At 40.4% G+C, this 24905-nt stretch overlaps 2 protein-coding genes across 2 annotated transcripts in view; both read right to left on the bottom strand.

The window, feature by feature from the left end:
- Positions 1 to 284: 284 nt before the first annotated feature.
- Positions 285 to 21774, bottom strand: neto2a (neuropilin (NRP) and tolloid (TLL)-like 2a). Its single transcript, XM_085351753.1, has 10 exons — positions 21765 to 21774; positions 17189 to 17245; positions 16782 to 16925; positions 13574 to 13822; positions 12988 to 13035; positions 12318 to 12445; positions 7359 to 7587; positions 3151 to 3264; positions 2893 to 3023; positions 285 to 1031 (listed from the first exon to the last, which is right to left on the bottom strand). Exons 1-10 carry the CDS (start codon positions 21772 to 21774, stop codon positions 285 to 287), a joined length of 1857 nt encoding a protein of 618 aa, XP_085207879.1.
- A 1480-nt stretch (positions 21775 to 23254) lies between these two features.
- The window catches only part of itfg1 (integrin alpha FG-GAP repeat containing 1), a 156912-nt gene continuing 155261 nt past the window's right edge, over positions 23255 to 24905 (bottom strand). The window contains exon 18 of the mRNA XM_085351740.1: positions 23255 to 24284. Within this exon, the coding sequence (XP_085207866.1) occupies positions 24225 to 24284 (60 nt within the window). The 3' untranslated portion in view covers positions 23255 to 24224. The remainder of the gene's footprint in view (positions 24285 to 24905) is intronic.

Raw genomic sequence — 24905 nt, 5'->3', positions numbered from 1 at the left:
TGTCTCCACACTTTGTGCACTCCGAATCATTCAGTATCCTGAAGAACAGAACCAGTAGTTATGTCAGATTTTTTCCCCACTTCCTTTTAGTTCTTTTGATCCATTCTTCCCAAACCTACACATGAGAATGAGAGGAGTCCTCGAGATTTAACCCACAATACCAGTGCTTGAAGACCAATGGCAGAAGAGCACGCAGGAGTAATCAGTTTGGAATTATAGTCCTCCTGTCTTGCATTCTTTAGATGATCGACCTGCAAGATCTGTTTCCATTTCTTTTCTTCCATCTAAAAGTCCATGGACATCGAGCGCTGTTGTGGATCAACTATGGTGGTACTGTTACGAGCACTGTTGCCACGAACACTGAGGGTTCCACAGGCTCCTCCCATCCCACCAATACCTCCAGCGATGCCACTAGGCCCTGCCATGCTCATGGCTCCTGCCATACTCATTCCACCACCCATCCCACCACCCATTGCCACTCCTCCCGTTATACCCACCGCTCCACCAATTGCTCCTCCTGCAATCCCTGATGCTCCTCCTCCTCCCATTGCTCCTCCACCTGCGGCTCCTCCACCCACTCCTGTTGCACCGCGCCCATAAATCTCACATGTGGTCTCCTCTGTGACTCGGTCCTCAATGACCTGCTGGTCGCAGTCGTGAGTCTGTGAGTGCTGCTTGTAGCCATAGCAGCTCTTCTTATAGCTGGCTGTGGAGTTGAAAGTCTTCATGGGTGGCGGCTTGGAGAAGTCGTTGTGGTAGGACAGCTCCATCGAGCTCAGAGTGGTGCGGCTGTGTTTCATACTGCCACCGCCAGTAGCCACAGAGCCTTGTGAACCACAGTGGTGCTCGTGGACGCAGCGGGACATAGTGGAGGAGCGCCGCATCTTGTGGAAGCTGTCCAGCTCCTCAGAAAGGTCAGCTAAGTCAGAGGACATCTCTTTGTCACGCAAAGAGAAGAGCTCGTAGTGGGGAGGGTCGAAGACCTCCTGGAATCCAGCCTTATTGAAAACACCAGGACGTCGAGCTACAACCTTGAAAAGAAAAAGATCCATTCAGACGATACACTTAAGTGATTACCAGGCCACTGGTTGTCCACTGTGATGCAGCATGAGCATATATCAAGACAATAGAAGGAATAACCATTTTAAGTCTTAAAACTGTCAAAAAAAATGTAATAAATGTGCTGCTTGAAGCACTCTGAAAACTAAATCTCTCCTTTTCCTATATGAGTGATTTGGTCCAATGTGGACAGAGATTTAATTATTTTCCCCTTTTCATCAGGACCTCTCCAACATTAGACACTTCAAAACCTTGGGTTTTAAATCAGAATGAATTTGTACTTTTATGTGTCTCATTTCTTACTCAAATCATCTCATTTTATGCTTCTTTTTCTTTAATTTTATCATGTCTTCCTATGTTTTTATCTCTTTTGATTATCTGAAATGTACAGCACCTTGGTTGACAGTTGTTGTTTTAAATGTGCTATATAAATAAATTTGACTTTGACTAATTTATCACATGAGACATTTATGTATGTTTTCTTTTTTGTGCTGATTAACTGGATGGGTGTCAGCTGGGAAATGCCAGTTAAATGTTAAATCTGAAACACCTAACTCTGAATCTTCTCTAACTTTCTCCACTTAAACAGTCATGTTTCTAAAATGGTAAAACAAGTACTTAAGCACTTGTTTTAGTAAGTACCTTTTGTGCCATAAACATGAATGAATAATTTAACTCAATGCACATTATTTGCTTGCTTTTTAATATATATATTTTATATCCATTTAAAGCATGAGTCAAAAGGAGAGTACTCCTTTTTAGGGTCTCCACTTTGAAAAATGTTCAGCACTCACTCAGGGAGAAATCCATTATGGGAGAGTCAGACTCCAATATTTCTGGCCACCTCAAGACACTCAGTAAGCATTACTTTATGGCTAAGTAATGGGTTCTGGGAGTTATGAGGCATCATAGAGTGATATAAAAAATAGATGGAAAAGGAAGCTTAAGAGAAAATGGTGTAACATAAGAAGATATTACAATGCGACTATACATTTCCTATCTCATGTACTGGATTATTTATGACATGTGGTGAAATCTAAGCATAAGCTTTTTTTGTTTTCTGTCTTTAGAGCTACATTCGTTTCCAACTTGTAAGTAATTCCATTGCTTTTAATATTGTATCATCTTTTTAGGCTCCGACATCTCTTAGTTGAATGAAAGTCATGAAAGTCCAACCACCGTCTTTGGACCTAATAGATCATAGAGATGACGCAAATCCCCCTGGGTCTGCCTTGAGTTGATCCCCGGTTAGGCCCTCCTGACTCGATTTCCTGAATGCTGCAGTTTTATCGTGGGAGATGTTGATTCCTGTGCATGAGAGTTTCTATAGATAGGTGTAAATATGGGCTGTCTTGATACACAATGTGATGAGGTTGAGAGCCATACAGGGGTAAAGGGGTGGGGGGATGGTGGGAGGGGTTCACATGGTGTGTTTTCTGTCTTGCTCACTTTCTTTTTTTTTTTCCTTCTTTTTTTTGAGTTATTTGTTTTTGGGTTTTTTTTGTTTGCTTTAAAAAAAATCTGTAATTATTAATGTTGCTATGCTGTTATTATTATTATTATTATTATTATTATTATTATTATTATTATTATTATTATTATTATGATGCTTGTATTTTCTGTGTTTGGTTTTCAGATGTCTGAGGTTAACCTTGAAAGGCATAGATACAAGTTGTGAGTTTTCTGTTTGTTTTTTTGCTTTGTTTGTTTGTTTGTTTTTATTTGTTTTCCAATTTAAAAATGAAAATAAAGCTTGGGGAAAAAAAAAGAAAAGTCAAAAAAAAAAAAATGAAAGTCCAACTACAACCAATGGCAAAACAAAGACTGTATTACCTTTTTTCTTGGCTGTTTCATTTGGACCAGGATGGAGATGATAAGAAGAACAAGAACTATGCCTGATGAGACGCCGATAACGGTGCCATGGGTCTTAGTGATCTGATGAAAAAGCCCCTTAGATCGCTTCTCTGTAGCAAAAAGGTTAACGAGAGGGAAAAAAAGCAATGAAAACTGGGAAATTTAAAAGCAAATCCAAACTCTACAAACATGCCATGTAAATCTTAATCAGCTAGCTGGAAGAAAGAAGATAATCACCTTTGCAGTGGTTTTCATCCCATGGGTAGACACAGTTCTGAACGCCATTGCAGACCAGGGAGTTGTTAATACACATGTTGCTGTGACAGAAGAAAGTATTGTCGTTGCAAGGAGCTGCAGGCAAAAGACAATACACCGAGATAATGGAATTTAGAAAAAAAGAAAACATCTGTCTAACAGTGCTGAGTAAAAGATGACTACACTGTGAAAAGGACCAGAAGCTATTTTGATGATAACAATAAAACAATAACAATAAAAGAACAATCATTTGGCTGTGGAAATCTGTAGAGGCCCGTAATAAAAGATGAAATGTTCTATTATTTTCTGAAACACTGGAGGTCTAATGGAGACACAGTACACATAAGGCCATGCATCATCATTTCCTGCACACATAACATCGGAGTGACGAGGGGAGGAGATGACGGCTTCACTAAACTGCAGCCATCACGTCAAGAGACTCTAACAGAGGGGAGACAGAGAGCGGGTGGAGAGGGGGAATAGGGAAAAGATGAAAAGAAAGGCAGAGGTGGGGATGTGGGGGCAGAAATGGCTTCGGTTCATCATGGGGGTGCAGGTGGTTAGGCAGGTGCCGCGAGACACAGCACATTAAAGCAACTTTCAGCGTATGAAGACTGTGATGGCTGGTAATTGAGGCTGGCTGCTGGGCTCAGGAGACCGATGCACTTCCAGTCAGCAGGAAGACATGCAAGGCTGAAAGAAGATGCAGATGACTGCATACTCGTATAGACAAGTTTGGAGCTGCAGCAAAAGCCAATTCTTATCTGCCAAGTGGAACTAGAGATGGGTGATGTGGAAACTGGGTTTAGGTTACTTAAGGATATTTATAGAGTATTTTGTTTATTAGTCCAGAGGAATTGTTTAGCAGACAGAATATTTTAACACTAATAGTTGGTTAATATTTCACAAAGTCCTCTATATAACAAATGGAAAATTCATGTCGGGTTGTAAAGAAACAGGAGTGTGCAACTAAAACTTCTTATTGAGTCTAATACAAAATAAGGGAAATTAGAAAACCTGATCTTTGTGAGAGCAGCCCTATATTATAAACACTTTTAACGCCAAGTGTGTCATATTCGATACATGAGTTTCTGTGTGGTTCAGTGTGTTTTTCCCCCAAAAAATCTGATCATATGAATCATCGGACACATGCATTGCCACTGTAAAAAACTGCACAGAAATACCAGGAGCAAAACTAAAACTAAACTACTACTAAAACTAATACATGCAAATTATTATTTTATTTTTCTTTAAATTGTCAGAAGGTTCAATAAACACTCTAGTTTCTAAAAATTTGAATTTTATGGTAATTATTTCATGGTTCAAGCTTTACAGGGTTAAAACAGCTGATGAGTAGTATGCTTTCATTTAATTTGTTTCCATTTCAGTTGCCAACAATAACAGAAAATGATGTCTACAGGATATTTTCTTCATCTAATTTCAAGTCGGTTTTACACTAAATCCATTAGTATCCAATTATTTGTATAAGACGTGTCGTATATCCTGGACAGGATGGCGCAGGCACAGAAACAGCCATTCACGCTCACATACACGACAAACAGGAATCACTGAGTAACAAATGGGAGTTCAGAGAGGGAAAACATGCCAAGTCCACACTGAGAGATTCAAAGCCAGAACAGTGCTAAGCACACTGTCCAATCCTAAAGCTCATAACTTGTGCAAAATATGACCCAATCAGATTTGTCCTGTTCAGTTGAGTAAAGGATGTAACAGAGAATAGATTGGAATAAAGTAATGATAACATAAAAAACAAAAACAATTATGATTAATGTATGCCTCATATTTATACTTCTTTGTTGAGCCCAAAGGATGAGCATGCTTTTAAAATGGTGTTCACAAAGATAAATATTGTTCCTCTTCGCATGCAGTACAAAGCAAAATCTGTCTCTTATGGCTTGTTCGCTTCTCCAAACTGTCCCTTCCAAGCTCCCCTGAGTAAATCATTCCACCCCTTTTTCCTCTCTCTTTTTTTAAACACACAAGCTTAGCGGCTGTGTGCACACACACTCTCTGAGTCTTTATCACAGCTGAAACAGACTCTAGTTTGCTCTACTAGTTTCAACCCTCTTCCAAGGTCCATTGTGATGAGGGCTTTGTGCCTCCACTTGCTTCCTCTGCCTCAGGGTTAAATAACTTTGACAGCGGGACATGCATATGGGCATGTATGTGAGGTTGTGCATGACAGAGTATGTGTGCGCTGGAGTGTGCTCTCCTTCTATTTCCCAGTGAGAAAGTAGACAGGGTCGCTCCCCTGACACCGCCATCACTTCCAAACCGATTATGTGTCTCTCGCCTTCAAAATGTAGTTTCTAGGAAGGTGTCAACAGCGCTTCACCCTCACAGCCTCTCTCCTCACACAAGGACATAACTCATCTGAGTGTGTGCATTGTGTGGCCGTGTGTTTATTTAATAAGGCTTTCATGTGCCTGGTTTACATTTCATAGGGGATTCTGCTGGAAGATTAGAGCACATGACGGAGTGCAAAAGGCACAACTCATCTTGTACTAAGTGACAAAGATTAATTGTTCCCTCTGACCTCCAAGCAAACTTTAAGCCAGTCGCTGACTCTGACCAAATAAAGTTTAGGAGTTCTTCAGGTGTCTTCAGACTACTCTGAGATGAACTGTGTGTTACTCAAAGTCAGAATTAATGAGGATCCAAATGATCTTAAGGACTCTTCAAGTAAAAAAACAAAAAGAAAAACACTCTTGCTGAATCTAAAAGCCTTCAAGTTGCGACTGCAATCGCTATGGGTTTGCTGATGAAAACAACATTAGCATTCACACAGGGCTTGGGAAGTGTGCAGGAGAATGTAGCAATTAATATTTCAGTCCATTCAGGCATTTAATGAAAATATTACAGTGTGCTAACAGAAAACTGTTTTCTGCCTGGCAATTTCTTTCTACTTTATACGCAACCTTTGGCAGCATTTGTCTGAAAATCTCTTGTACTTCAAAAGTGATGAAGCCCAAACTGAAATTACTTCCATTAACCCCATGTAGCATTTCCTTTTACCAAAACAGAGAAATAAATTTCTAGTTTCCTTTTGTAAGTGACCTATAATAAACACAGTATGATGCGGTGACATGCATATCAAGAAACTATTTGATACTTTCAGTTACTTAAAAATGCTGGAGTTAATAATTGGTTTTCTCATATCTGCGGTCTAAACATGGCGCAGCGTAATTAGCTTTCCTTGCTGAAATGCCACTTCAGTGTCTGCTGCTGACTGCTGATGCAAATAGAACACAGGACCTCATAAATCAACTGTTTTTACGACTGCTCGTGTGTGTGGGGTTGATAATTTAGGGCCTGGAAGATCCTGAAAGTATCAACATGTATTTCTCTTTACGGATGGGAATTGAGAACTGGTTCCAGTTGAGAAGAGGCACCAGATTCTCCAAAGTTTCAGTTTCTTTTATTAGTATGAACACATTTTTATGAAACTTGCTGAATCTAAAACACAAGGCAGCAGAACTTTTTGCATGCCCGAGTCACATGTAAGCGTTTTTCTTCTGTTTATTGAATGTGTTTGGACTCAAATAGTAAATCAGCCATGCTAATGCTGAAAACCTGTGAAGGCTTTTTTTCTTTTTTCCTAAACAGGAAAATGACAAAGACTCATTAGGGAAGTGTTAATGAATCACCAAACCAACAAGCAGAATTGATGATGGCAACAAAATCTTATCTATATAAATCCCTACGGCTTACCCGTTCTTAACAGAGAACTATTCAGCCAAAGAGGGCAAAGAAAACTACAAATCACACTCCTAATAAACAAATAATAACACAAAACTGTTATATTTTATCTTATTTGTCAGCTTAAAAAAAAAGCTAGAGATGGTTAAATCCCTTTAATTAGTCAATATCTACAGAGATGCATAAAGTGCTGTTCAACAGCAGCGTTAAACCCGCAGCAGAATGCCGGGTTTGATGCCGTAAAAATTGTCTAGCTCACAGTTTTTATACGTGTGGTCAGACTGAGCCCGTTCTGTGTATTCCAGATGGCATCCAGAAACTGATGTCTTATGCTTGTTTTGTTTTTTTTAACAGCATAACAAATGGCTCTAGGCCAAATACTCAACCATGTGGAAGTTCACATGAGGAAACAAGATGTTAAAATGCTGGGTCCAGGCTGAATTAGTATTGTCAGGAAGACTGGCACTCACGATCAATAAATGATGTGAACAGCATGCGGAAGCGACTGAGTCGGCTCTTCTCGTCGGCCCACATTCGTACGACTCCCATGTCGTTGTTAAGCATCACATCGTTAGCCACGGTGCTGCAGAACTTGGCCTTGAGGTTTTCAATGGCACTGCTGCCATCGTACACAGCCACGAAGTTCTTCTTACACTCATTGGAATGCTCCATCTGGTAGTCTATGAAGCGCAGGTAGATCTGGGGATGCACAGGAGATGCAAATCAAATGAAATTCACAGCGATACATCACTTCGCTTCACTGCTGTCTAACCATGACAGCAGACTAACTTTACTTTTTATGTCAGCAAAGTGTGAAAAATATTCATTAAATCAGAAAACCCAATATAGCAGACACGGAAGATGTTCAGACACTCGTAATAAACAAAACACAGATAAGAGAAGAACCCCGTGAACCTGTGAATTGTTATAAAGCCCTTCCTTAGAGCATGTAGGTATGGAGGAAGGATAAAGAGTTTAACAGATGGAAAGAACATAGATTTACTTCAACAAAGTAAATCTAATTCATCCAGGTTGTGATACATATAGCAATGTATAGCAATGTGTAAAAGTAAATCTGAGAATATGGAGCAGCGTGCTCTGTGTTCCTCACACACTGTTTTTTTCATGGTTCTCTTCAGAGAATGCCGCAGGGAGGAAAGACTAGTGAGCTGAAGCTGCAGCTCTCCTGGCATTGAAAGTCTGGGCTCAGAATGAAATACTAATGGTGTGTTCACCTGGTCAGAAAGTCAGAAAATTTCAGCTTTCCAGAAATTGCAGTCAAACACAAGTATCAAAACACCTTGTATTTATCATGTTGTACTGACCCAAAATTTAATGGGATTTTTAAAAACCTGACTGAAATGCACTAGTTTGTCCTTGAACATCGCATCGATTCTCAGCCTATAACAGTTTCACCTGGTTATAGCATGAAGCACAAAGAAGCAAGTCATAAAGAATAAGCCAGTTACAAAACAGATTTAATAAAAGCTACTTTCAGCTGCTCCCTTAGTCACAAGGGGTCACGCTAGAAGGTAGTTCTACATGTTTGATCTGCCACATTTTAACACCAGACACTCTTGCTGACACAACCCCATTGAGATATGTGGGTCTCCTTACTGGAGTGAAACAGGACCTTTGACTTGTTAGAGAAACGTGTAAAAATGCTAGACTATGTAGCCAGTAGAAAGCATCCTCAATACAGTTTCTTTATTCATATAATTTTGTTACTACACCTGTGCTTTTTCTACAATAACACTACTACTGAGATACAACTTCACTTTGAGCCTGTGCCCTGTTTATGAATGTCTTTCTTACAAACTGGACATAAAGGAAGGTGATGACATGTAAACCTGCATTTTTTTCTAATTACCACTAGGGGGTGACTCCCTATTATAAAGCAGCCTATGAGAAAATACATAGCTATTGCAAACTAATTAATGACCTCAATCAGTAGTTTTACATCAGTTAAGACAAAGTAATTTTCATTATGCTAACATGGATCCATGCTGAGTAAAATAAACAACAAAGCAGGTTATGCTTTAGGATGTGGCTACCTTGACACTATATGAGGGTGCAACACTTTCCATTTCTCAGTCAGAGCCACCTCTTGCACCCAATGTGTGTTTCCAAAAAAATTGGTGACGGTTAAAATGCCAGCCAAGCTTCAAAATTAATTTCACAAACCAGTGGGTTTTGTCACAGTAGCAATGTCCATCTTATCTTTACAGTCTATGTAGCCAGCACAGCATAGTTTGCTTATTATTAAGCCCAAGTATATAACTGTGTTTCATTTCAGCTCCCACTGTGAGTAACTGCATAGCACGAGTCAACAAATTATTCTGCGCACAAGTCACGTCAGGAATAATGACATGATAAAATCATGACCATGGCTCAGATTAAATTTCAGCACATTTAGCTCACAGACACCGGTGAGCAGGCAGCAGTTAAATAGCTGCTGAGCCTGCTGCTCTTTTCCTTTTGCGTCATTGAGCTAATGTCTGGCCACTAAACTCTGTCCTTCTACTAAATCCAGATCATCTTCACTTCTGCTTCACACTGCACGTGATGAATCAGTGAAGCGATTGTGGAGGCTACTTTCTATGCAAGTAAGAAAAGAATGCGTGTCCATGCAAATCGTGTATGAATAAAATATTACTTTCCTATATACATATCAGTATTTAATGTGCATAGGTAATTACTTGTACTGTGTGAATGGATACTGTGTAATTTGTGACTGAATGCATCTGCCACTTTATACTTAATAGGATGTGCATGAATTTGTGTGCATTAGTGTATTGAGCCCAGTGAGCAGCCCAGGAGTGTGTGGATGACTCATTTAGTCACTAGGGAGAAGCAGAGCAGCAATGAATTAAGGCTAGCCAGGTTGCGGTTGTAATTCCAATGAGATTTTTGATATCTAGTCATAAATATCAGAACTTATCACTGGGTTTTCACTCTTGGCCTGAAAATATTGCCTACTCGTGAATCTCCAGGGCCACACTAAATAAAATTCGCCTGCACTGCTTTTTCCCATGCTGCCTATCTGTGTATTTGCAATGCTCACACCTATTATGTTTTAAATTACAGCCACAGTACAGACAAGACTGCCAGAAGTGTTGTTCTCAATGAAAGGAGCGCACAATGCTACTGTATGTATTACCGTTACATATTTAAATGTAAATAATTTATAGACTCACTCAGATTTATATCCACCGATCAGCCACAACACTAAAACCCCTGGAAGGTAAAGTTAATCAGCGGTCATTGTGCTACAATGCAACCTGCCTAGGCATTCATGTGGATGTTACTTTTTTACATGCTAGCCATTCAAATGTGACAAAACTGGCTCAAAAATGTGGCAAAAAACACGTCTATACAAGAGGTTTACTTAAATAGGTGAGGGGTGCCATAGCTGTAACAGACTGAGTACACTCCAAGGAAATAACACTCTCAACACCAACTGCACCGCTACGTTGTAAAAACTGCTCAGCAGCAGCTCAAGGAACATGATTAAAAAAAAGAAAAAAAAAAGTATTGAGTTGACTCTGCGTGAATTGGCACAAACCTGATCTACCGACACCCACAAACCACCTCCTAGGCGTCCCCCTTCAGTGGTAAACAGTAAACAGGTGGTTTGTCGGGTTGTGGTTTTACATCTTCTTGGCTGCATGTTTACTTATTTACTTGATATTCTTACAGAGAATATCAAAAATAGTTTCCCAGTGACACAAAAATAGATAAAAGAAATGTGTAATAGCATCACAATAGTAATAGGTGAATGTGCAAAGAATTAATGGTGCAAAGACAGAGAACAGTAGGAAGGTGAAGCAATGGAAAGTGGGGCACACTGAACAGACTGGCAGTATACAAGATGATTTCAGAGTTTACTTCATGACTGTTTAGATATTCTGAGTCGTTCCTATTCTTGTTTGTACTCCAAGGATCCCCCCCACACACACACTCGCTTCAACTCCTTTCAAGTCCTCATGGTAAAATTCAAAATTACTTCTCCTCAGATTTCTTTTCATGGATGACTATTCATATCTATTCTGGGATTAACTGCATTTGTTGCAATGAGATTTTTGTATCATTTTCATGCGATCTTGGACAGGATTCATGCAGGTTTTTGTCATTTCCACAGTTCCATTAGTGGCCAAAATAAATATTCTGAGCTGGGGTGTGAACAGAGCCCCTGTGCTCTTACAATTCACTGAGAAAGATGTGTAACCTCAATTTTCAGTGACGCTGAGAGGCGTGAAATGATTGAACACAACTGAGAGAAACATTACTGATGCTTTAGATGTAAAATTTCTGTCTTTCTGTGGCGCTAACTCAGTATGTTGCCAGTGTAACAAATATCCCTGTGACAAAGTGGGTGAGAAGACCATTTGTCTACATTCTTAGTTAACATTCTTGTTTTGATTTAACCATATTTCACATGTAATCTGCAATAGGCAAACATCTACTATCCCGGGTTTGTTTATGTTCTGCACTTTTACAGATTATATAATATAACATCTTGGTTTAAATCAATTCATGCAAGTTTGTTAAGTTAACATGTTATTTATTTTAACTGTTAATTTGTATTGTTTGAACTTACCTTTACCTACCTGTCTTCCAGAAGCAAAAGGAGGAAATGTAGTTCTACTTCCTGCTTTATACCTTCTGGGTTCATCTGAGGTCACAGGAAGAGACCAAGGGCAGGAGGGGAAGAATTCTTATAATTTAATAAAGTTGATTTTAAAGGGTTTATAAAGAAATAGATTTAATGTTGTGATATGTATTGATTACACCAGAGTTTATGTTGCCAGTCAAGAGGAGTAGTAGAGGATGAATATAATCATGTTCATCTCACCTACCTACTGAATGGAATAGTCCAGAGGAGAAAGTGTTTGATTAAGGGGACTATTTAAGCAGACGAACTCAGGTGTTTCAGAAGAAGGGTTCAGGTCAGTGTAGCTGTGTGCAGTTTGACCTTAATTTCCGTTGATTTAAGTTCAGTTATGTTTATTTGAATTGAGTTTATTATAGAGTTGAGTTTCTTATTTGTTTCTTTGTAAATATTCTTGGGCCACAGAATGGTGAATAAATCACTTGCTACACTGGACAGCATCAGTCTCCTGCACTTCTTTGACCGCTTAAGTCGAGTCCTACCACAATCCCCAAGAGAGATGAATAAAAACCCTTTAATGTTATTCCACTTTATTTTGTAGTGAGAATGGAGGATGTTTAGAGATTTTATTTATTCAAGGTGTGCATTTGTCTGGCATAATGAAATGGGTTTGAACATGACTCATTCAAGCAGAAAGATAGACACCAGCTAGATTTTAGTGTTTAGAAAGCACAACAATGGAGCTCGAGCAGGATAGAAAAAATGTGTTAAGGATTGTACCTGGTTACTGACTAAAATTAGTCAGTACTGTACTGACCTTGGACTGAGAAGGAGCCTTGATTGTCCAGATACAGTCCAGGGCATCACCAGGCTTCACTCGTTTTTCTTCCTCCACCTGACTGGAGCGGATAATCCCGTCCCATCCACCAACATTAAACTGGCATTCTGCAGAGAGACAAAAGAAATGTGGAGGAGAAACATTAAAAAAAGAAAAAAAATGAAAGGAGAGAAGGGTGTAAAATAAAAAAGTCAAGAATGGGGTCACATGGATGTACATAAAAGAACCAAATAGAAAAAAAAAGAGCAGAGGATAACAAGAAAAATGGTTATTATGAAAAGAAACACATGACAAACAGAGGGACAGATAATGGATTTTATTGAGGAAAGAAAAGGATTTAAGGCTGAACTGAAGTCAGCATAGCGGATTAGGAAAAAGGACAATAAGAAGACAGAGAAACAAAGAGAGAAAGGCAGGGAGGGAAGAGCAAGATAAAAGAGGTGTGTGTTCATTCTTTCGTGTTCTTTAATTTGTACATGTGTGCTCATGTACGTCCTTTCAATTCATATACAGTCGTATGCCTGTCAAGGTACATTTACGCATTCAGCATTAACGCCAGTGCCTGAGATAGCCTCCGGTAAGCTTCTGAGCACAGAGGAGCTCTTCAAAAAGGATCGAACGCAAACCTGCAAAATACTGAAGAGTTTACCTGGGATGGGGTTTAGCAGTCCACCCACGTGCAGATGAAAATCAGGGTCTGAAATGATAAGATTTGGATGGCACATTACTCTCAATCCACATAGCAGAAACAGGTAAGAAGAGAACACAAGATAAGATCACATTAACGCATCCTAGATAAAGCAGAAAGGAGGTCTGTTTGGAGCTAATATCTGTCACCTGATGGGAGGCACTGATTTCTGGGCATACTGGGTTTAGATTTAGAAGGCTCTGATGTTGGACTTGTCTCTATTGAACGGCAAGAAAATGGGGGGGGGGGGGGGAGAATCTATGATTGAAGAAAATTGTAGATCTATGAGAGAACTGTGGATGTCCATTCTGTCTTTTTTCATCATCTTTCACTGGTAATGAACACAAACAAGATGGGAAAGGGGGGAAGATAAGTATTCCTTTTGTTATACGGAGATCAGATTCTCCTTTATGTTTTGGGATAAAAGCAAACTAATCAGATCCTGTTCTTCACACATCTTGCTCAAAACCTTTGATGTGTACAAAAACGTGCTTTCACACTCTGTGCCATTACATTCAGTGCAAATGTGCCGTTCGGTTGCTTGTACCTGCAATAAAGGTGTACTCGATTCGGAATCCAAGGCCTTCCAGCTCCTCGTCACTGGTGAACTTAACCCACATAAAACGTCCTGTGGATGTGACAATCTCTGGATTCTTTCCCCCACAGAAGCGATCAATAAGTGGAGAGAAACCAAATGGCCCATCACGTATTTCGATGTGATCGAAGCGACACTCAAACGATGGCTCTATGTAGTAGTTCTTATCAAAAGACAGCTGAATCCTTTGTCTAGGAAGGGCTTTGGCAAACAAGGGAGCAGAGAGAGAAAAGAAACAAAGGGAGAAAATCTGTGAAAAGAATACAATTAAGTCTTTCCTTTAGAGGACGCAGATAATCTGGGTGGTGACATGAACTTTTTAGAAGTTGGCTCAGAGCAAGGTGCAGATTATAAAGTCTTGTAAATCCTGTTCCACATTGCTGACTGTTAATTTCTGATACTTAGCCATGCTAAATGTTTACTGTATGTAAATGTTTCTTAAGGTTGTATTCAGGCATGATATTCTATTTCTAGAGAGAACCAAAATGATCAAGGAAAATGTGACAAGTGGCCCACAAGAAAGTGGTTTGACTACTGTAAAGTAGCACTGAATTAAAAATGATCAATCCAAACGAAAGTGTTTCCTGTCTCTGTACAGGCTGCATTACTGAGGACTTTCAGAGTAATTTCTGCTATTCAAACTATGAATAATGACCAATATTAGCACAGGTGGTGTTCACCCCCGAATATGATGGTCTAACTCAAAATCCATCCATTCATCCATCCATCCATCCATCCATCTGTCTGTCCATCCATCCATCCATCCATCCATCCATCCATCCATCCATCCATCCATCCATCCATCCATCCATCCATCCATCCATCGCAGACAAGTTTTAGCTTAGATTTTATACTTTCAAGTTATGCTACTCAGTCTGTTTACAGTGCATTCCCTGTGTGCATACATCACTCAGAAGAATACATATACAGACAGGTGACAAGTTAAAGGAAAACCTACAATGAGAAAGTAAGTAAATAAGTCAAATTTATTTATATCTTTTCACAGATAAAAATCACAAAGTGCTTCACAATACAGAAGGCGATTTTGTTTGCTGGGGAAATATTTGGCATGTATAGTTTGAGCCCACTTCTCGCCTCAGAAGAGGTTCACTTCAAATCAGTACAAAGTTGCTCTGAGCATTTCTGAGTCTTCAGTGTATGATGACACATTTCTGTCTGGACTGGAGTGGTCTCTTCAAGGACGAAAATGCTCTATCCATAAGGTATAAGGGTGCACTGAATGAGTATAAAAATTATGTGAGTCACATTTGATTGCCTTTGCATTACCCAATCTTAACCCAGCTGAACGCCTACGACAGACTTCGGACGGAGATGTCAAGCAGTGCTCTCCAACCATCATCAAAGCACCAAATGAGAGAATATATCTTGTGACAAAGTTGTTCATCCTTCCAGTGGGTTACAGAAACTTGTATGATCAATGTCATTTTCTGACAGGTGTGCAATGGCCCAACACTAAAATATTCTATTCTGCACTTTTCCTTTAATGTGTCACCCATGTGTATGTGGACACACATGACCACAGCATCCACAAATGGAGCCACTGTGGGATATGTCAGCACTGCTGTCACTGATTTTGTGAATACACAACACTGCAGTCACAGCATGAACTCTAGTTCACAAGTTCATCTGTCATGCAGATCCAGATGAATGTACTGAATGTTTGTTGCACTTTAATACCATGCCTTCCCTCCCCGCATACACACACACACACATAGTCGGTTGCAAGGGCAATTCATGCCTTCAGAGATGAATCATACTAAAAAGAGATGTTGAGGGTGAGGGCGTGGGGCTCTCAATCATGCCAAGCTTGCAGAAGCAAAATGCACCCAGGAAAAGAGAAAAAAGAGCAAGGTCAAGGGTGGTACATGTGTATGGCACAGAGAACAAGTGAACTAAAATAACCAAAGTGATTCTCTTTTCCCTGTGTGAGTTTTTGCTTCTGTTCTTGCCTTTGAATTTGAACCTTTCTGCTTGAATGAGCAGCCTGTATGCCTGCACTTCCTGCTATGAGTGCATTCACTCCCTGATGTGTTGAGTCTCATTTTCTCTATAAATTTCCATCTCCTTCTCTCTCTCTCACACACACACACACACACACACACACACACACACACACACACACACACACACACACACACACATGTAAATGACACAGCTTGATACGTAAAGAGCAGAATGTATAATCACTGAGCTGATGAACTCTGGGACATGACAATCAATGAGGCTCACTAACCACAGTTTATGATTACAAAGCGATCTGATTAGCTCTTCTACCAAATGTGAGCATCCATCTCGCTGCGATTCAGACTGAAAGGCTGAACACTGGAGCCTGAATATGAATATGACTAAGGCCATTCAGGACTAAATAATAGTAAATGATAGGTTCCATCTGTGGTGTCCCAGGCCTGCTGCGAGGTACTACTGCACACATCAGTAGGCTTATTCGCCAACAATAGGTCTGAGCTTGCTTTGTCCACAGGGGGAGCACTTGAGCCATATGAAAAATCTATTCTCCACCACAGAAGGTAAAAGCACGCATCTCATCAGCATGAGAGCCTGTACTTTAACTTCATGGATAAACAGTTCATCAGTTTAGAAAACACATCAAGCAGCATCCCAGACCGCATCTCCTATAGCTACTAATGATGCTTTCCGTTATGTTTCCCGTGCGGCAGGAAACCAAATTACTGATGGGTGTGATATTTCTGGTGAACACTAAAGCTGACAAGAATGCCTACAATTCAGTGATATGCCATCAGAGCTCAGTTGTGTAGCAGATGTTCATCTCTTTTATATTTTACTTCAATAACCGAATCTTTTGCCAATAAAGATGAGCACACTGTAGCACTGCTCTGATGAGACCAGAAGTCAGGCGCTACCCACAATACGCCACTCTCCATCATTCTCAAAGGGTATCTGTGTGCTGAAACAAACTCCGGATGGCTCATTTGGAAAAATGTCAGGCTGATTGCCCGCTAGCAAAAGAACAGAAAATCAGATAGGAGCGAGGTTATATAAAACAATGCCAGTCAGGCTAATGACATTCACTGAAGGAGGCAACACGCTGAAAGGCGGGAAACTGTGTCAGCTGTTCTGGCGCTATGGAGCAGAAGATGAAACATCAGTGATCTGGCTTTACCTTCCAGGATGTAAACACACTCCTTATTGGGTGGATAGGGGTTTGGGTAGTTTGGGGAGGTGAAACTCCCGCCGTTGATGTTGCGGATCCACGTGCCACAGTCGTTCTGGTTGGGCCTCTGGCCGCCATAATCGCTCGGGGATTCTGAAATCAGAAAGACAGCGGGAAAAGAGAGAGCGACAGACAGATGGGGTATTGAGTCAAGGGATGAATGGGGGGATGATTGGAAGGCAAGGAGAGTATACGGAGGATTGGTGCAAGAAAAGGAACAAGCAGGCAGAGGCTATAAAGGGACGAGAGGCCTGAAGGAATTAATGTGATAAAAGTAGAGATAATGCGTCCTCATTTCACACTGGTTCGATATGGATGAAACAACATTAAGAGAAAATAGGAGTACCTGAGCTTACCTTTAGTTCTCTGTGCCAGAGCGAAACCCTCTTCTATTAGAAAGAAGAGTACCCACGCTGTGAAACAGAGATATTACACATTAGTCACAGGTGACTTAAATTCTGTATTCATATCCTCGAGTTCATCAGCAGTAAAGCCACTGAACAGACACCGAATGTGATCGGCTGTGGTATTGATTTCCCCTGTGTCTGATGAAAGTGAAATATAGATCAATATCATTTTTAAGTACGTCTGTGATTGAATTAGTAAATTTTTTTTAAAAAGGTATGGCTGGAAAAGGAAGAGGAGAGCTGAGAGAGAAAAGTTAATGCAATAAGGGTATATCAAGAATGAGAAATGAGGAAGAATGAGGGAAAAAAACAGTCCATTATCAATACAAATTATTCATGGAAGGACAAATAGTGCACAGGCATCCTGGAAATAACACAAATCTAAGATGGAAAGTGAGAACTAGACATGAGGTCACCATTTCATTCATTGCTTTTCAGTGACTGGGTGTTGTGATATATCTGTGTTAATGATAGCCATATTGTCTCAATAAGAAATACTGATATCATGTTCATGTTTTTAAAGATTCATACAGTCATGGTTACAGACTTTTTCTCCAACCCCCATCTACAGTGTCATTTATTTACCGAAAACAGAAGCAAAAAGACACAATTAAGAAAGCTGTACAAAAATTAATTGGACCAGGAGATTTATTTTCATCAGATTTTCCATAAATAGCAGTATTACATTTATTATGAGTCTGTTTGGCCACAATAGTGACACTCTACTACACACTATTATGACAGTACTTGTCATTCCGCGGCACAATAAACAAGGGCTACTGTGATTCTTTTCTCTAATTACACTGCATATTATTTCCATGTTAACTGATAAATTGTTGGTCTATAAAATGTCAAATAAATATTAATCTAAAAGATTGTTTACCTTGTCCTATAAGTACATTTTCACATATGACTATCAAAATGGTTTCAGTTGTTCAGGAATTCCACAGATGCTTAGCGAAACACGAAACGTGGAAGCAAAAGAATATCAATAGCAATAATAGTTTTATCTGCAACACTAAAGTGCAGTGCTAGTAGGCATTTTGGCTTCAGAAATATGTTGCTAATGACAACACTTAATGGAGATAAAGTTCAGTGTGAGATAAAGGCATACATGAAGAAATAATACAGCTAAGATTATATATAGATATGAATGGTGGGAATACTTGAATTAGTCACAGCTTTAAATGTACCTATACAGTGTGAACAGACTTGCAATGATACTTGTAGAGTTATTTAAAGGTAATTTGAATCTACCAACTCCACCTACTAATCTGCAGCCTCTGGGCACCAGAAAGATAAAGCATTCGCACAAAAAAATGGATACCGGGCCTCTGGGCCCACAGCGTTGATGAAAAGACAGGCATCTGGGCAGCGCATGGACACGGCCAATACATGGAATATGTTGTAGTACAATGATATCTGCGCTGAGAGCACGCATGTTACAGCTTCTGACACTGTCTTGCTCTGATAAGCCGCTGTAGACCTGATCCCCACTGAGTTCATAATAGGTTGGCCCGCTCACATCGAATAGGAGAGCAAGTGTGAGCGTGGCACATTGCATAATGGCACCCAGGAAGGACGGATGGAAGACTGACAGAAAGAGAGAGAAAAAGAAAAGAAGCGGGTATCTAATGAAGAACAATCCACATTTAACATGAGCAATGAACACAAACGTACCAGTGAGCCTAGATGCTTAGACTCATTTTGAAATGCACACATACAGAAACCCTCCCTCCCAGCTTCAGGATCTCATTACCTCTGTCTCCATTATCTTGCAGTGAAGTAGGTGGGAGTACGAACTACCACAGGCAATTTTGGAGAGCAGACCACCCAAATAACAGAGAGATGCTGCAAGCTCACACTGAGGCTTTTTCACTGAATAAGCCAGAATCTAAATTCTGAAGATATCTGAAACACTGCTGCCCTCCACAAAGCTAAAGTGTGCACAGTGGGAATCTCACCACACTCCGAAGGCCTTTTGTCAGAAGTTTTAAAACACAGACTTTGTAAGAAGAGTGCTTTTATCTGTAAAGACAGAGGGCTGCAGTGACTTAAATGTGTTTCAAGTCTATAAAAATGTAAACTCACTTAAATGGCAAAGGTTGCATAATTTATTCTGGTAGTTGTAACATATTTTGAAACAATATAAATAAATCAGCAGCTAAACAGGATTTCAGTCTTTGTCACTTCAACATCAAGAGAACAACTTGCAAATGTGTATAAAAACGGGTGGAGTGTGGAGATTATGAACATAGACACAACTTGTAAAAAAAAAAATGAGTTAATGGGCTAACATCTTATGAAATAAAGCACTCTTTTAAAAATGTAGGTTGGGTCATCTCATCCCATTGACCTCTGGTCATTTTAAAGCACAAGAGGAAACATTACCGCCGGTTTCAACCCTGCAATTCTAGGTCATGTCACTTCATCTTTACATCACTTCTCACTCTGGCGTCCAAACCAAGCAGAAGCTGGGCACAAACTGAGGTCACCGCAGCTTTCTGAACTGAAACAGAATCAGCAGCACTGCTGTACCCTACGGAGACACCCCCTGTTACACGGGTGGAAGAAATATCATTGCAGGCCCATGAGATACTATTGCCTGCCAATGATTTAGTGTGGCTTCAAGATGAATAACTTATGGGCACGAGTTAGAAGTGCCTGGGAATTAGATAATTCCCTTGTGGCTACAAGTACAAAGCAAAGGGACATAGAAACTAAACTGTCTTTATATTAGGGGGAGATGCAGAATTCTTTGTTTAATGGCCACACCAGGCAGAAATATCCTGCAGTTCATCATGGCCTGTACCAAACAGTTGATAAGATATGAAAGTCTCTAAAAAGGCTTCAGTTTTACTCACACTGTAACCTGTGTAGTGAAATAGTGAGGTACATTCACCCAGAGAGGGTGCTGAAAGCATCAGAAAATCAACAGCGCTGGAACACACCAGACTATGCTGGCTATTAGACTCACCGCAAGCAGGATTGGTTTTCATGTATTAATCTGAGCATTTACAAACACACCTCAAAGTCAGCAAAGGCAGTTCCCTAGAAACAGCAGGTTAGTGACTTAATATGGACAGTAATGCTTGAAGCAGCTTTTATTTTGAAGTGCAAGGAACTCTAGCCTGTTCAGTAGTTTTTACTACTTAAAAATATTTTTCTTTAAGGTTTCTTTGTAAAGCTGAACTTAAAACACTATGTATCTTCTGGTCACTTATTATTAAGACGTGGTCAGGATAGAGTTACATGCCCAGAACTTGTTTTTTCATCCCCGTGTATTGAGCAAACCTCTTGCGGCCAAGCTACTTTCTGGCAGTGACGCTCTCCTCACCTTTGTTAGCGGTGGTTCGCTTTGCTGTTAAATCGTTTTCATGGCCTAAACCTCAGCGCCTCAGCGATGCAGTGAACTGCCCACACATGCAGACCCTTTGACAGGTTCGATGCACTTAATCGGCGTTGCAGCCTTGTGCTCCGGCGCGTGCCTCCTGTGCCAACGGCACGATCCTGTGGCTGCAGCGGGAGTCGCGCGTGTGCGGGACGTCTGTGACTGGCTCTTAAACTTCGTCGTTTCCACCGCAGCAGAGAAGGAACTGGCCATGGTAGCACCCATTGACACCCGTAGCTGTAACCCGTGCATTACAAAGTAATATGAGAGTATATATTTTTAGGTTATTGATAACATATATTAAAACATATAATAGCTTTAAGTTTCCTTTTCTGGACAGATTTACGCTAGGCTACACTGTTTGTGACGAGTTGTTTTTATTACGCCTTATTGGAAGCAGTCAATGCGCGCTGACGGCTCGTATCGTTGCTGTGCGTTTTTTAAAAAAAAATTGTATCTGACCTTTGCTGTCCACTATGATCATAAATCTGTTCCCACTGTTTACTGATTGTAAACTGAGTGCCGCACAGATTCTGTTTTTTTTTCTTGCACCACTGGACCATTACAATATAATAAAACCACAAAACTATTTTTATCGATTAAATGCTCAAAATACCAGATGATTAATGGTGTTCGCTTTTATTTATTTATTAAGTCTTTCTAATTAGCAGCGAATGTGCTCCGGTCGACTAAAGCCAATCAGACCTAACCAAACCCTGGAGGACCTGCGTGGTTTGAGCAGCAGAAGCTTGAACCAAGATCTGTCACAAGAGGGCAAGTAGATGCAAATAAAGGAAGAATGGAAATAGGTGTGACAGAAAGCAGGAAAAAAAAAAACGTTGAAAACTGTCTGTAAATTGCATCAGATTAAGCGAAAAACATTAAATTAACGAGGCGCATTTTAATATTCTAAAGCGCATCCATGGTTAATAGGCTATTTGAATTTCATGGCACCTTCATTCTGATGGGATCAAATCCCACAACCTGCAGTTAAACTGTCAGCTGCGCTAAAAAGAGAGGATTAAACGTTAAACATTATATCCAAGGTTGAAATGTGCTGTCGTCCGTGTCGTGGCCAAGGAATCAGACCTTGACGCGCACCTCGGATGACCGAGGGGCTCCTGTACAACTCACCTCTGTGCATTTCCTCTGACGATGTGATTCCTAACCCAAAAGCACCTTTTCTAAAAACGCCCTCCTTTTCTGACCATTGTAGGGGTCCACGAGGCTCTTCACAAAATCCAACTTTGCTTGGACAAAAGTAAATCCATTACGCAGAGCCGCGCTCCACCGAGCTCTTCTTCGGCGTTCCCTTTGCTGCAAGAAAAACCCCGCTGCGAGCCTTTCAGCCAGGCATTATTACAGCAAAAGCAGCCTGCAGTTGGACCACGGTGGAGAAGACATGTGGAGGATGGACTGATCCAGCTGGGCTGACGCGCTGTAAGGAGAGGAAGGTAGGTATCCAAAAGACGCAGACGGATGGATGATGGATGGAGAGTGACAGAGAGATGGAGACTGGGGAAGAGTATGGAGGAGGACAGCAGGAGGTGGTGGAGAAGAAGAAGAGTCCGTCTCTGCCAGCTCTCCGCCCGTGTCTGAACTAAGAAACGCTCCTGAACGAGGCTCATTTAAGCCGTGGGCGCTGCTTACATCAATGAGAGGCTTGTCAGAAACACGGTCAAGTTACAGACAACGCACACGGAGCTTTTCCGGTGAGGTATATCAAAAATAAAGTTTCACTCGCGAACTTGTTGCGATTTTTAAAGAGAAAAGAGCATAAAAAATATCTGTTTATCTATCTATGGGGATAACACTGATTCAGCTATCCCGAATAATACAGTCATGGATAACTAATGTGCTAAATATTGCACATGTGGACACTGCTCTCATTAAGAAAGGGAATGACACGTTTTCCCCACGTTCAACTTTTGCTTGTTTCACTGGATGCTTTTATTTTTAAGGAAATATCATATTTCCGGTTCTGTAACGCTTTATTTGCTGCCTAGTCTAACACAGCGTGCAGCGCACCACCTACTGCTTTGAGTCCCCTTGTCTTCCTCACTGTATCTCTCCGTCAAACATTGTCTCTCTCACTCACACACACACACACACACCGACGGCTGGCAATTGTCTATCAATACTGTAGTGTTTTTAATCAGTTGCAATCTGCATTGTTACTCTCATTTTCCATGCAGGGGAGGTTTACCCTCTTCATGCATTATTTAGTAGGGCGGCCCTGTAGAGGGGTGCAGGCCCAGAGGGGTGCTCCAAGGGACCTTCAAGGGTCTCATGTAAAATTAAAGGCTGTTTAATTTAACCGTGCAACAAATTCAGATAATGAGAGCATAAAAAGAGGATTATTTTGAGTGGAAATTTGCCACTAGCTTCTCAGCAAGAAAATAAACAAAAAAATGTTCTTGGAAAGGAGCTCCAGTGGGAAATTCCTAAAAGTGATCAAGTATGACTTTGGGGTCATAATTTTATGAACAGCTTTAAGAGGAGTGGAACAGGGAAAGAAACATGTGACTTAAGCAGAAGAAACCTTTATTCTCAACTTTAGTAAGTAAACACATTTAGTAGGTTGAACATTCATTTGCAAGCCAAATAAATTACATACACCCACAGTTAATCATTTGTTAAAAAAAGTGCAAACCACATGGAAAACCATGAGCTCATTCTTGGAATATAAATAAAACACACCGGAGCCACCCAGCTCTACAGAAATTAAAACATGAAACTAGCGAACTGTACCTTATTCAGCAGGACAACCAGGCGTCGGATGATTTGCAGGACTTTGATGCAGCAGAATTAGACATTTACAGACTCCAGGCTCTTTATTTTGGCACTCCCATGATGCAGCGTTTTAGGACAGACTCAAAAGAGACAAACTTGCACTCAGCAGACATGAAGGCCATTCATTATTTTTAGTGGGATCGGAAGCATAAAAATGTTCTGCAGCATCATTATATCACATTATGTTCACTTTTCACCAATTGCTGTCTGTAGCTGTGAGGCTGAATCAATATAATACAATCAGTTCAGTTTAATTTCACAGGAAAAAACCCAAGAGGTTCATCAGCTGTGCAAAGACAATGGACAGAAACACGTGTGTGGCTTTGAAGTAACGATGCACATTTATATACACACAATGTTAAAGGTGCTTCCTTCCCAGTGAACAAACAAAAAGAAACTGCTTTTATCATTGGAGCTACTTGTTGGGCATTTCAAAAGGATCCAAATACACTAATAACACCACTGACGATCACACTCCTAACGACAGTCGGTCCAAAGAAATCACTGCTTTAAACTTGAGAGTGATTCCCATTAGGATTTCGTTGTCTGTCTCTATGGCCTTGTTGCAGCTCCTGTACTTCTAAAACTGGAATGAATAAATGAAATGGAGCATAAATATTTAACATCTGACTCAAGGACTGAAAAATATCAAAAAGAAACGTTTTGGGGTATACGAGAATCCATTTATTGGCCCTTGAAATGAGTCTGAGTGAAAACGTGTGAAGAGGAAAGGGTGGTCAGGTGAGAGGCATGCGCGGGAGGATGGGAGAGGATGGTCTCCCATGATGCAGCTTTGTTTCTTCACATGGCATCAAAATGGAAACGGTGGGCTTCCTGGCGCTTCTCTCGGTCATCTGCTTTCTGCACAACACACACACACAGAGAAACACACAAAGCCAGGTTTTTAAGGTCAAAGGAAAACAGTCATTTATCTTGCACTGGAGTCATAAATACAAGAGGACACATCATCAGATTTTGTAGCGTATACAAAACAAACAATGACGACCTTCACTTATTTCTCTAAAGAAAGTTTAGGTTCTCCATCATCTGTTGAAATGGATTTTTCACTGTCATGTACAAAAATTAATTTCTAAGGAGGGACAGAGCTTGTGCTGGAGGGGAAGAGGGACCAGAAAGGCAAATCACTACCGTGTATTTTGGGAATGCCCGTGGGGTTTTCAATTACTGGCTAACAATCAGAGATGGTAGGGAAAATTTTAAAAAAAAGAAAGAAAATCGGCTTGATTATTTCAAATCTTGGGGAATGTGCCATCAGAACTTAAAGGCATTTAGAATAATGCTATTTGAAAGTTAAAAACACTCATCACATGGTTGAGTGAGAAAACACCGATGTTAGTTGACAGTTCTAACGTGACGCAGGATTTTATTGATTTAAGACTTCAGAGGGACAGATCTGATGAAAGCTGTAAAGGATGGATTGAGTTTATTAATATCATGCAGGCAAATGAGTGAGAGTTGTAG

The sequence above is a fragment of the Diplotaxodon limnothrissa genome, linkage group LG1, assembly GCF_057381915.1.
Source record: "Diplotaxodon limnothrissa isolate DT_005_m linkage group LG1, D_limnothrissa_male_GT1.1, whole genome shotgun sequence".
Classification (NCBI taxonomy): Eukaryota; Metazoa; Chordata; class Actinopteri; order Cichliformes; family Cichlidae; genus Diplotaxodon; species Diplotaxodon limnothrissa.
The sequence above is the reverse complement of the archived record's forward strand: the minus strand, read 5'-3'. Positions and strand labels throughout refer to the sequence as shown.

Coding starts and splice junctions, on each gene's coding strand:
- neto2a (XM_085351753.1), bottom strand. Junction 12,446..12,987: donor ACTGCTAAACCCCATCCCAG/GTAAACTCTTCA, acceptor GTCTCTCTGCAG/AATGCCAGTTTAATGTTGGT. Junction 3,024..3,150: donor GGATGAAAACCACTGCAAAG/GTGATTATCTTC, acceptor TTTTTGCTACAG/AGAAGCGATCTAAGGGGCTT.